At 43.6% G+C, this 13,707-nt stretch overlaps 1 protein-coding gene across 1 annotated transcript in view; it reads left to right on the forward strand.

The window, feature by feature from the left end:
• Window positions 1-13,707, forward strand: part of LOC115132959 (ras association domain-containing protein 8-like) — a 40,786-nt gene that overhangs the window by 14,757 nt on the left and 12,322 nt on the right. Inside the window, exons 2-3 of the mRNA XM_029665711.2 lie at window positions 7,186-7,375; window positions 11,758-12,689. Of these exons, the coding sequence (XP_029521571.1) occupies window positions 7,264-7,375; window positions 11,758-12,689 (1,044 nt within the window). The 5' untranslated portion in view covers window positions 7,186-7,263. The remainder of the gene's footprint in view (window positions 1-7,185; window positions 7,376-11,757; window positions 12,690-13,707) is intronic.

The raw sequence follows: 13,707 nt of genomic DNA on the forward strand, positions 1-13,707 counted from the left end.
ATTGATATATAGGCCTAAGGCCCAGACAACAAGAAGACACAGTGGCAGAATAAATTTAACCACACTTTTGTTTCATCACAAAACCGGGGAGCATCATCTGTCAGGTGAAGTCCAGAAAACATATTGAATGTAACCAACAGTTACATGAACTACAGCATCGTCAAGCAAGTTGTTTCCGAAATGTTCAGACTACTTAACAACTATTGATTTGGAACCACGGAGAGTTACCGAAAGTAGCAAAGAAAACAGGAGCTGCCTCCACTATTCCAGAACCATCAACTTCAACATTTCAACATCATCAAATCACCTACTGTATGCTTAGTCTAATACAGTGACAACTCAAAGATACTCAAAACTATTTAGTCCAATCAACATAAGATAAATCTGATGTGGTTGTCCATGGTTCAGATTTTTGTTGTGTGTGTGCGATCGTGCAAGTAGAAAAAGCATGTTGACTCACCCTACTTGTAGAGAAACACTAATGTCATCCTGTCTATGGCTCTGTCATACAGTACATGCTTTTATTTTTTGTTGTCCTAGGTTACCTTGCTAAAATGATTGCTCGCCAGCCTAACTTCCTTTCATGGGCAACGTTAGCTAGTTAACATTAGCCTTCTTCATCTAGCTACATATTGAACTTCCATCCTCTCAGTCCAGGGGCACAATGTATACATTTATGGTTGAATCAGAATCGGCATTATAATCATTGGCCATTATGGAGAATTAAGTAAAACCACAAGTCCAAATTCCTACCTCCATCCATGGCTAATTTAGGAAAATAACACAAGATGCAACAATTCAAGTTGTTTCTGTCAATGACGAATTTCTCTCGATGCGATGTGATACACTCCTCCACATTGACCCCTTTTCCACCCTCTGTGGAAAAGGTTCTATGTGGAACCCAAAAAGGTTCTACCTGGAACAAAAATGGTTATACCTGGACCCAAAACCCAAACCTATAGCACGTGCTCCAGCAGGTATATCTCTCTGGTCACCCCCAAAACCAATTCTTCCTTTGGCCGCCTCTCCTTCCAGTTCTCTGCTGCCAATGACTGGAATGAACTACAAAAATCTCTGAAACTGGAAACACTTATCTCCCTCACTAGCTTTAAGTACCAGCTGTCAGAGCAGCTCACAGATTACTGCACCTGAACATAGCCCATCTATAATTTAGCCCAAACAACTACCTCTCCCCCTACTGTATTTATTTATTTATTTTGCTCCTTTGCACCCCATTATTTCTATCTCTACTTTGCACATTCTTCCACTGCAAATCTACCATTCCAGTGTTTTACTTGCTATATTGTATTTACTTTGCCACCATGGCCTTTTACATTTTTATTTATTTTGCCTTTACCTCCCTTATCTCACCTCATTTGCTCACATTGTATGCAGACTTATTTTTCTACTGTATTATTGACTGTATGTTTGTTTTACTCCATGTGTTGTTGTATGTGTCGAACTGCTTTGCTTTATCTTGGGCAGGTCGCAATTGTAAATGAGAACTTGTTCTCAACTTGCCTACCTGGTTAAATAAAGGTGAAATAAAAAATACATGTAAAAAAGGGGCTCTTCAAACGGTTCTCCTATGGGGACAGCCAAAGAATGCTTCTAGATAGCACCTTTTTTTCCAATAGTGTAGGCGTGAAGTCAAATCCAAACTGGCTTCCCTTCACACTTTTAGCTCAACACTGATTGACTATTATTTTATACTTTTTTTCTATCAAGGGAGGCTTGCATTCAATGCTATGGGCGGCAACAATGTCATACTATTTTTGACCAGACTGCATCAGACAGATGGCTTACACATACACAGGCAGAGGGGCGCTGTTTCACTCGCTCGGATCCTTTCTCCGGTGAGATACATTCAGCCTCTTGTGAATTGTAGAAAAAGTATGAAACACAGAGAGAGAAAATATATATTATTTTAGTTTTTTTTAATAGGTTCATTTTTGGGGGGAATCGTGGCTTCCCTTGGCATCCATGAATACATGCCACTGTCCACAATACTAACTTAATTGACATTGAAAAGAAGGAAATATTCCAAAACATGCATCCTGTTTGGAAAAAAGTCAGTAAATTAACACTGGAATTAACTTTATGTTCTGAATACAAAGTGTTATGTTTGGGGTAAATCCAATACAACACATTACTGAGTACCACTCTCCATATTTTCAAGCATAGTGATGGCTGCATCATGTTATGGGTTGCTTGTAATCGTTAAGGACAAGGGAGTTTTTCAGGATGAAAAATTGCAAATGTTGTACAATCCAGGTGTGCAATGCTCTTATAGACTTACTCAGAAAGATTCACTGCTGTAATCACTTCTAACGGTGATTCTAACACGTATTGATACTTGTGTAAATTTTATATTTCTTTATTTCATATTCAATACATTTGCAAACATTTCTGAAAACACGTTTTTACTTTGTCATTATAGGATACTGTGTTTAGATGGGTGAGAGAAAAAATCTATTTAAACCATTTTCAATTCAAGCTGTAAGAACAAAATGTGGAATAAGTCAAGGGGAATGAATACTTTCTGAAGGCACCCATTGATCCCCGAAGAATCTAACTTAGAAGTGCCTCATGAGCTTAGTTCAATTGTCCTACCCCATCATAACCAAAGATATACACTTTTTTGCTCCAATGTAAATGTCAACAAACACTGTATAGCCTCAACACGGTTAAAACTATAATGTTTATATCATGGGTGGTCAGTCCTTGCATCCATAACCCTATGAATTTGAGAGTGGTTACATTTGTCCAGGCCCATCCCTCAGCTTTTTACCAAAACCGAGGCGGTGTGGCACTTAATTGTTTCAACTGCGGATTCTAGCTTTAAGAGGGCTCTGTTCGGCCCCTTACAAAAAATATCCACTGGGGGATAAGACTCACACCAAGACCCCACCAAGCCAGCCCAGAAAATGTGGCTACTGTTTTTATTGTCCGTTGCTGGGGCTGTGTTTTTGTCTATGATTCTTCAAGTGTGTGTGTGTGTGTGTGTGTGTGTGTGTGTGTGTGTGTGTGTGTGTGTGTGTGTGTGTGTGTGTGTAACTGTGACGGTCATCAATTGCTGACATGGAGTAAAAATGCTGAATGATGTCATTATGTTCAATGTCATCCGCTGCACCACTTTTCCTCTCCTGTATTGTTAAAACAAAACCTGCACAGAGGAACTCTCTTACCCCGAGCTTTGATAAAGAGAGTTTATGCTTATCCACAGTCTAGTCTACTCCACTCTTACCATATTGTAGAAAAAATGTGAAGTGACAGAAAAACATGGATTATTTCCTAATTGCCAGTGAATGTTTATTCTTTCCCAGGGCTGAGCCAACCAATCCGGTCAGCGTTGTTGGGGCCTTACAAATCCAGGGACTAGTTGCCATGGCAAGATATTGTTTGCATCCAGTCATGCCAGCGCTGCCAATGTGGGCGGTCCCCTCGTCAGCATGCTTCTTTGTTTGTGTACCACTTGTTAGAACAACCCCCCTCGTCTGTGAACACATCCCTGGACCCTTTAAAGTTCTCTCTGTTGTGCATTGGTCTATCACTCAGGTTCATCTTTGGTTTTAACAGTGGAAAATCTGGAATAATATCTGTTTATTTTATCAACTGTACTTTTAATTGATTAGTATAGTATTTGGATATCCTATTTACTAAAGAAATAACTCAACTTAATAACAGGCACCATCATGATATCAAAGAACAATTTATTGTGGCTCAACCACAGCCACTTCTATTCTCACATTTTCTCTCCTGCGAAGCTGTGCAAAACTGCCGACCTTTCACTCTTCTGTGATCTTACTGTGCAGTAGAGTCCTTCCCCTCCCCCCCATCTTCAAGGCATGGAGAGAATGTAGGTTGAATGGAGGGCCAGGCTAAAGGGAACCCTAAGTTTAGCTCCAGGTTTTCAGTGGAGGCCAGGCCAGACCAGACGGCCACCCTTCCTAGGTAAACTGTAGATACTGTAGCCCCTCAGCTGTCAGGGAAAGCAGGCTTCAGCCATGTGCTCTGATCCTGAGCAGGGAACCACAAAAGACCAAGGAGACCTGCCATATTTAGGTCATCGTGCTTCACAATCTCTTGCCCTTTAGACTGGTGCCATGATTTAGTTATAGTCAAGGTAGGTCTGTACTGAAGAAAAGTCCAGATTTCCCACTCCTGACTGAAAGGGAATTTGGTACCACCAGAATTTAGGTATTAAGGTAAACACACTATCAAATGTTTTATTCATGCAGCTATACTAATTTGTCTGTGTAGCATTCAAACACTGCAAGTAGGCTAAATGACGCTCAAGGGCTTAAGTTTCTCCACTGCCAATTCTGAGACTGTGCTTGCATCTGGTTGCCTAATACCCAGTACTAAGTGAAAGTTACGATGGAGGTGCAGCACTACAGCACAAATATTCTCATAGATGTGTCTATACCATGTCCTCTTGGTAATTAGGAACACACAATATTGTGTGTATGTGGTCTTTGTTAGTTCAACTCGGGTCAGAACTATGATTGAGTGTCAATTGGCATTAAGACAGTAACAGCAGTACTGTATTTGATTAGCGATGTTGTGTCATCGTTACAGCGTATTTTCCACATTGATGATAATTGATTATGTATTTCACATTGTTCAATAACATCTATTAAGGCATTAGGCATCCAAAGTTACATCAATATTCTGATGAAAGACAGATGTTTTCTACAAAGCCAATTTGAAGAGAGTTTTCTGAGTCGGATGACATTTATACATGATCCACCAAAGAACCATGACTGTTGATATTCACCCCAAACAAATACTTTGACATTGAAGAAATAACTTTGATCTAAGTGCTAATTCATACATTTTGTAGTGCCTGTGTACGGGTGCTGATCATGTCAGATGTGAGTGTGAGCCTTACAGGATGAGGTAACATAGGCAAAATTGCCAAAGGAGAGAAACATTTGCACCCAGAGGGGGCCACAGGACCGAGTTTCAGAAACTCTGTATCTAATTTCTTTGTCATATTCCTCTCCCATTACTGCTACAGTCAATATTGGCAGCCAGTCAATCCCATAGAATCAGAGCATTAAAAAATATATATATATATACACAGCATCAGTCAAAAGTTTGGACACATACTCATTCAAGGGTTTATTTGTACTATTTTCTACATTGTAGAATAATAGTGAAGACATCAAAACTATGAAATAACACTTATGGAATTCCATATGTGCAGACTGTCAGCTTTCATTTTAGAGTATTTTAATCCATATCGGGTGAACCGTTTAGAAATTACAGCACTTTTTGTACATTATCCCATTTTAGGGGAGCAAAACTATTGCGACAAATTCACTTATGTGTATTAAAGTCGTAGCAAGTTAAGTATTTGTTCCCATATTCATAGCACACAATGACTACATCAAGCTTGTGACTGTACACATTTGTTGGATACATTTGCTCTTTGTTTTGCGTTTTTGGGAGGATGCCCCGGAGGATGCCCCATCTACTTCCTGCCCAATATGTACACCACAATTTCGCCCTTGTGAAGTAATGACATCCTTCATCCTTAGTAGTCAAACTTATTTTTCCCCTCGAGGCTCTCAGTCGAAGAAGGGTGGTTTCAGTTCAACTTAACACGTGACAGATGTTGAATAGAGGATGGAGAGAGAATCTCACAGGGAGCTCCTCAGTCTGACACCCAGCCCCTGCCTTCAGAGGTCCCGTGATGAAGATTCTATACCCCAATCCATATTTCTCAGTATTCCACAAAGGGTATTTTTATGATCTTATAAAATGCTTGAGGGATGGAATTTATTAGATTGGAAAAACACCATACTTCTACATTGTATCATATAATCAATCCCATATCCTTGCCTCCTCCTCTGCCACCCAAAATACAATTTCCATGTGAACACTTAACACCTGGCAGCCTGCACCTCTCTCTCCTACCCCTGAGCTGTGTGCAGCATGGGAATGGCCCTATTTACAGCCAGTTAACAGGCGGCTCTGGCCTGGAGATTCTGCAGTAACTGTCTACAGTTACAAATCACTCTGCCAGTTCCCAGTGCAACACAACACTGCCTTCGGGATTCCAAAGGCCTGTATATGTAGCGTGGTGCCCCTAAACAGATAGCTCAGTTAGGGAAGGCCTCAGTAACCAGAGGCGTCTCGGAGAGATACCCGCGGCAGGATGGTGTCGAACCAGAGGGAACGTGACAGGGAAGTGTTGTGAAGCTGGCAGCAGGTTTGATGAAGATGCTTAAAGAGGCAAGGGAGCTGTTCCCGCCTCACGTGTCATTAGGGAGTTAAGGATCAGAAAGTGGATAATGGGACGAAACGGGAAAATGGATGGCCGTTCCAAGAGAGGGATAAAAAATGATGCTTAAACTCTGGGCATCTGTGTTTTCCCTGGCCCGGAAGGCTGGTGGTTCAGATCTGCACTGTTGCATCTGCCTGATGCATTGCCAGGTCTGTAATGATTGCCTTTCAGCTAAGCTGCTTGTGTCGGCAGTTTAAAGGGTTCCTCATGCAAGCGACCAGCGAAAGCTTTCCCGTAGGCATTACCAAATAGAACCACCATCGTCAGATAGGGCCTTCGAGACAGACTGTAAGACACTGCATTAAACCGATTATTCCAATGATTAAATCTGTACCTCGAAACCAGAAACAGTAACTGAACTTTTGCTGAAGTTTCTCCTTCGTCCTCGGTAGTAGCTACAGAGGGACTCCTAAAGTAGCTTTAAAGTGCATGTAGTGCAGCAACAGATTCCTAATTTTTTGATTTATAAGCCTTTTTCTATCCATGTAACCCGCATCAGTTTGGAAATGCAATGCTCTGATTCTATGGGACTCTACGGCTGCCAATATTGACTGTAGCAGTAATGGGAGAGGAATATGACAAAGCAGTAAGACACGAGAGCAAGGTTTCTCAAACTTAGTCCTGCCCCCCGTTTTCATAGAGATACGGGGAGATATTGAGTGGTTTAATTTACATCAATGAACTGGCATCTTCTTTGCTGTCTCATCTCACTTGTAGTCACCAAGAAAGTTGCAATTTCCCGGAACCTCTGATGTGTACATTTTTAAGCTTACTGAGCAAGATGGATAATTTAGCATTGTTTGTGAGTCTCTGTATTTCAGTGTTTGTGTGTGTGCATTTTGGAACACAGTAAACTCACCGCGCTATATAGTAAACCCAGCATTCGACAGTCTCTCTTTTCTATAGAATGCTGGAGAGATTCTGTGTAGCGCCCCCTTGTGTAGAGGAGGAATGACGACGCCCCTTCGATGAGAGCCATGGAGCTGAAAGTGTGGGTGGATGGAGTGCAGCGGATCGTATGTGGCGTCACAGAGCACACCACATGCCAGGAGGTGGTCATTGCCCTGGCCCAGGCCATTGGTGAGTCAATCCATCCTGCAATATTGTCCAAACCCCCCCCCCAAAAAATATTTTTTTAATTAAAGTGATAGTTCAAGGGATAAATTGAAAATAAGATTAAGAGAAATAAGAATAAGAGAACTACTGTACACCTTTAAGCTTTACCATGTGTGAGAATGGATCCTTTTGCAGGACATGCATCCACAGTGCATGCAGCATATTTGACAGTCCGTTTCTGAGAGATGCTAAAGACGATGGAGTGCACCAAGATTAGAGTTGACTGGGAGTGAACAGAGAATCAAGATGAGAGTTGACTGGGAGTGAACAGAGAATCAAGATGAGCGTTAACCTGGGAGTAAACAGAGAATCAAGATGAGCGTTAACCTGGGAGTAAACAGAGAATCAAGATGAGAGTTGACTGGGAGTAAACAGAGAATCAAGATGAGAGTTGACTGGGAGTGAACAGAGAATCAAGATGAGCGTTAACCTGGGAGTAAACAGATAATCAAGATGAGAGTTGACTGGGAGTAAACAGAGAATCAAGATGAGCGTTAACCTGGGAGTAAACAGAGAATCAAGATGAGAGTTGACTGGGAGTGAACAGAGAATCAAGATGAGAGTTGACTGGGAGTGAACAGAGAATCAAGATGAGAGTTGACTGGGATTGAACAGAGAATCAAGATGAGAGTTGACTGGGAGTGAACAGAGAATCAAGATGAGAGTTGACTGGGAGTAAACAGAGAATCAAGATGAGAGTTGACTGGGAGTAAACAGAGAATCAAGATGAGAGTTGACTGGGAGTAAACAGAGAATCAAGATGAGAGTTGACTGGGAGTAAACAGAGAATCAAGATGAGAGTTGACTGGGAGTAAACAGAGAATCAAGATGAGAGTTGACTGGGAGTAAACAGAGAATCAAGATGAGAGTTGACTGGGAGTGAACAGAGAATCAAGATGAGAGTTGACTGGGAGTAAACAGAGAATCAAGATGAGAGTTGACTGGGAGTAAACAGAGAATCAAGATGAGAGTTGACTGGGAGTAAACAGAGAATCAAGATGAGCGTTAACTGGGAGTAAACAGAGAATCAAGATGAGAGTTGACTGGGAGTGAACAGAGAATCAAGATGAGAGTTGACTGGGAGTGAACATAGAATCAAGATGAGAGTTGACTGGGAGTGAACAGAGAATCAAGATGAGAGTTGACTGGGAGTGAACAGAGAATCAAGATGAGAGTTGACTGGGAGTGAACAGAGAATCAAGATGAGCATTAACCTGGGAGTGAACAGAGAATCAAGATGAGAGTTGACTGGGAGTGAACAGAGAATCAAGATGAGCATGGGAGTAAACAGAGAATCAAGATGGCGTTAACCTGGGAGTAAACAGAGAATCAAGATGAGAGTTGACTGGGAGTGAACAGAGAATCAAGATGAGCTTTAACCTGGGAGTAAACAGAGAATCAAGATGAGCGTTAACCTGGGAGTAAACAGAGAATCAAGATGAGAGTTGACTGGGAGTGAACAGAGAATCAAGATGAGCGTTAACCTGGGAGTAAACAGAGAATCAAGATGAGCGTTAACCTGGGAGTGAACAGAGAATCAAGATGAGAGTTGACTGGGAGTGAACAGAGAATCAAGATGAGAGTTGACTGGGAGTGAACAGAGAATCAAGATGAGCGTTAACCTGGGAGTGAACAGAGAATCAAGATGAGAGTTGACTGGGAGTGAACAGAGAATCAAGATGAGCGTTAACCTGGGAGTAAACAGAGAATCAAGATGAGCGTTAACCTGGGAGTAAACAGAGAATCAAGATGAGAGTTGACTGGGAGTGAACAGAGAATCAAGATGAGCGTTAACCTGGGAGTAAACAGAGAATCAAGATGAGAGTTGACTGGGAGTGAACAGAGAATCAAGATGAGCGTTAACCTGGGAGTAAACAGAGAATCAAGATGAGCGTTAACCTGGGAGTAAACAGAGAATCAAGATGAGAGTTGACTGGGAGTGAACAGAGAATCAAGATGAGCGTTAACCTGGGAGTAAACAGAGAATCAAGATGAGAGTTGACTGGGAGTGAACAGAGAATCAAGATGAGCGTTAACCTGGGAGTAAACAGAGAATCAAGATGAGCGTTAACCTGGGAGTGAACAGAGAATCAAGATGAGAGTTGACTGGAAGTGAACAGAGAATCAAGATGAGCGTTAACCTGGGAGTGAACAGAGAATCAAGATGAGCATTAACCTGGGAGTAAACAGAGAATCAAGATGAGCGTTAACCTGGGAGTGAACAGAGATTGTGAGAATCAAGATGAGCGTTGACTGGGAGTGAACAGAGATTGTGAGAATCAAGATGAGCGTTGACTGGGAGTGAACAGAGATTGTGATAATCAAGATGAGCGTTGACTGGGAGTGAACAGAGATTGTGAGAATCAAGATGAGCTGTGTTGGGAGGATTCATAGATGTCATTGAGATGCTCGCAGAGGAGAAGAGAGAACTACATGATGACTGGATTGTATTCCCATAATGAAACCGCATTTATGTATATGAAGCTATTACCCCAAATAGCTGTAGAACCAGCGGGGAGCCACTTTTATGGCATGGAGCATGGAGCCACTTTTCAATTTTTTGCATTATGGAGATACAGAGTACTGTACAGACCTGTACTGAACTGTGTGAGTATGGCTCAGCCCGACAATACCCTGCTCATACTGTTTTACATTTACATTACATTTAAGTCATTTAGCAGACGCTCTTATCCAGAGCGACTTACAAATTGGTGCGTTCACCTTAAGACATCCAGTGGAACAGCCACTTTACAATAGTGCATCTAAATCTTTTAAGGGGGGGTGAGAAGGATTACTTTATCCTATCCTAGGTATTCCTGAAAGAGGTGGGGTTTCAGGTGTCTCCGGAAGGTGGTGATTGACTCCGCTGTCCTGGCGTCGTGAGGGAGTTTGTTCCACCATTGGGGGGCCAGAGCAGCGAACAGTTTTGACTGGGCTGCGCGGGAACTGTACTTCCTCAGTGGTAGGGAGGCGAGCAGGCCAGAGGTGGATGAACGCAGTGCCCTTGTTTGGGTGTAGGGCCTGATCAGAGCCTGGAGGTACTGAGGTGCCGTTCCCCTCACAGCTCCGTAGGCAAGCACCATGGTCTTGTAGCGGATGCGAGCTTCAACTGGAAGCCAGTGGAGAGAGCGGAGGAGCGGGGTGACGTGAGAGAACTTGGGAAGGTTGAACACCAGACGGGCTGCGGCGTTCTGGATGAGTTTTCATTTGTTTTCATTTCATACTGCTGTCATTTCATACTGCTATCATTTCATACTGTTTTCAGTTCATACTGGCACAGTTTTGCACTTGCACTTTGCACTGCTTAGAACCAAAATTCTGTGGAGATGTCATGGTTTACATAGGTCATTTTTATTATAGAGAAAATACTTGGAGGTCCTAGAGGTAGCATGTAAGGGTTAAATGAATCCATTGGATTTGTACATGCTATTCCATTGTGATCCATGCACAGATACATGATTGTAGGACTAACAGCTAAATGCTGTGTCTTCATCAACAGTACAGGAGTTATGGTCCAGGGCCTCTTTTGTATGTGTTCAGTCTTTTGTCTGGCCCAGGGTACTTTGATGTGAAAGGCCTTCAGCCAGATTCAACTGTAGTGACAACTGTGTTCCTTTCATAGGGGTTCTGCTGTTGAGAGGGGGAAGACTGTGGCTTGTACTCTTAACTGCCACAGAACACACACACACACACACACACACACACACACACACACACACACACACACACACACACACACACACACACACACACACATACACACACACACATATACACACACACATATACATACACACACACATATACATACACACACACATATACACACACACACATATACACACACACACACACACACACACACACACACACAATTTTATTGAACCTTACTCCAACCCTAGCATGAATGGGAACTGAACAACTGCTCCTATATTTGAATAGAGAAATCCCTGTTGGGTTCTTCCTAGAAAAAACAACCCATTACTCTGAAAACTCTGCACAGTGCCCACCCAATAAACTGTCTGGGGTAATTGTGAATGGTTCTTCCATAGAGTTTCCCTGTTCTTAGTGGAGGTAAAGAGTTCAGATTAGGGTTGTGGCTGTGTTTCTGAATGCAGGAGGGGATAACAATGACAAAGTCAATGGTAGATGATCTCTGTAATCTGCTGCTACTGCAGAGTGTAGTCTAGCTACTGGTCTGTATGTAACTGGTCACCGGCTGGTATGTGGCAAGAAATAGCAAACAAAGTTGCCGTGTGACTACTGTACATTGGTCATCTAAGCCCAATTACTTAGTAAAGCTCCAATTAATTAATCTGATCAAATCATTATCTCTCTTTTTGCAGGGCGTACTGGCAGGTACACGTTGATCGAGAGATGGCGGGAGACGGAACGTCACTTGGCCCCGCATGAAAACCCTGTGGTGTCCCTCAACATGTGGGGCCAGTATGCCAGCGACGTGCAGCTGGTTCTCCAGCGCACCGGCCCCTCCCTCAGCGAATGTCCCAACTCCGACGGTGCATCCCGTGTGCCCGAGCGTGGCCTGTACCGCCAGAGCCTGCCTCCTCTGGCCAAGCTGCGCCCATCGGCCAATGACCGCTCGCTCAAGCGTCGGGAGCCCAAGCGTAAGTCCCTCACCTTCACGGCCAAGGGCTTGAGGGATATTTTTGGGAAGGGCAGAGATGCCGAGGCCAAGCAGCAGCAGAGAGCACTGAACCAGGGCAGGGGGGTGGTGTCTGTGCCCCTCAGTCCAGCCCGGGAGCTGGTGCGCCTGGTCCAGCTGCAGAAGGACAAGCTCCAGCTACTGGAGAGCCGGCTGCAGGGCTCCGAGGCAGAGCTACACCGCTGTGAGAGCGGTGATGTTGGCATGTGCATCGAGGGTCAGGAGGGCATTGGCGTGCTGGAGGAGGAGCTGGTGCGTCTGGAGCAGCAGCTGCGAAGGAACGAGGTGGAGATGTCCGAGGAGGAGTTCTGGCAGAACGAGCTGCAGATCGAGCAGGAGAGCGAGCGGCAGCTGAGGGAGCAGCTCCAGGAGCTGATTGGACGGGTGCGGGAGTGTGAAGCCCGGCTGGGGGAGTACCTGACCCGTATCCAGGGCATGGAGGCTGGCCTGGAGCAGGAGACTGAGCAGAGCAGGCAGGTGGACGAGGAGGAGGCCTGGGCCCAGCTGGGGAAGGTCAGGGCGGAGCTGGAGCAGCAGGTCCAACACAGAGTGCAGCTGGAGAGCAGCTGCAGGGCTGTGGACCGCTCACTGGGACAGTCCAGCAAGAAACTACAGGTCAGCTTTGGTAGAAGGAAAAATGTATAGGAAAACAGTGATTGTACATACACAAATTCAGCGTTTTAGGGAGGTGCTGGAGACTCTGAACACTGCAATCTATGCTCCTATGTGCTTTGACTGATGAAGACCTAAGGGATGAAACATGTTCAGAAGCAGTAGAGAGAGAAGTGCCACACTAAAATTTTCCATAGATTCCTAATGGTTTTGAAAACAACACATGATGTACATAAACAAACACCTTTTGTAAAATAGGGTTGAATACAACATTTATCATTGATTGGAAGACACACAAACACCTTATGTAAAATGGATGATGGTGATTATACTGTGATGATACCTTTTGCAGAAAACATTATAATGAAGTAAGACACGTAAGCCCATTTTACAGGGCTGCATATTATCTGGAACATATACAGTACCAGTCAAACGTTTGGACACAGCTACTCATGCAACAGTTTTTCTTTATTAGTACTATTTTGTACATTGTAGAATAATAGTGAAGACATCAAAACTATGAAATAACACATGGAATCATGTAGTAACCAAAAATGTTGATGACAGCTTTGCACACTCTTGGCATCCTCTCAACCAGCTTCACCTGGAATGCTTTTCCAACAGTCTTGAAGGAGTTCCCACATATGCTGAGCACTTGTTGGCTGCTTTTCCTTCACTCTGCGGTCCAACTCATCCCAAACCATTTCAATTGGGTTGAAGTTGGGTGATTGTGGAGGCCAGGTAATCTGATGCAGCACCATCACTCTCCTTCTTGGTCAAATAGCCCTTACACAGCCTGGAGGTGTGTTGGGTCATTGTTCTGTTGAAAAACTAATGATAGTCTCACTAAGTGCATACCAGATGGGATGGCGTATCGCTGCAGAATGCTGTGGTAGCCATGCTGGTTAAGTGTGCCTTGAATTCTAAATAAAATCACAGACCGTGTCACCAGAAAAGTACCCCCACATCATCACACCTCCTCCATGCTTCACAGTGGAAACCACACATGCGGAGATCAATC

This window comes from Oncorhynchus nerka, linkage group LG8 (assembly GCF_034236695.1).
Source record: "Oncorhynchus nerka isolate Pitt River linkage group LG8, Oner_Uvic_2.0, whole genome shotgun sequence".
Taxonomy (NCBI): Eukaryota; Metazoa; Chordata; class Actinopteri; order Salmoniformes; family Salmonidae; genus Oncorhynchus; species Oncorhynchus nerka.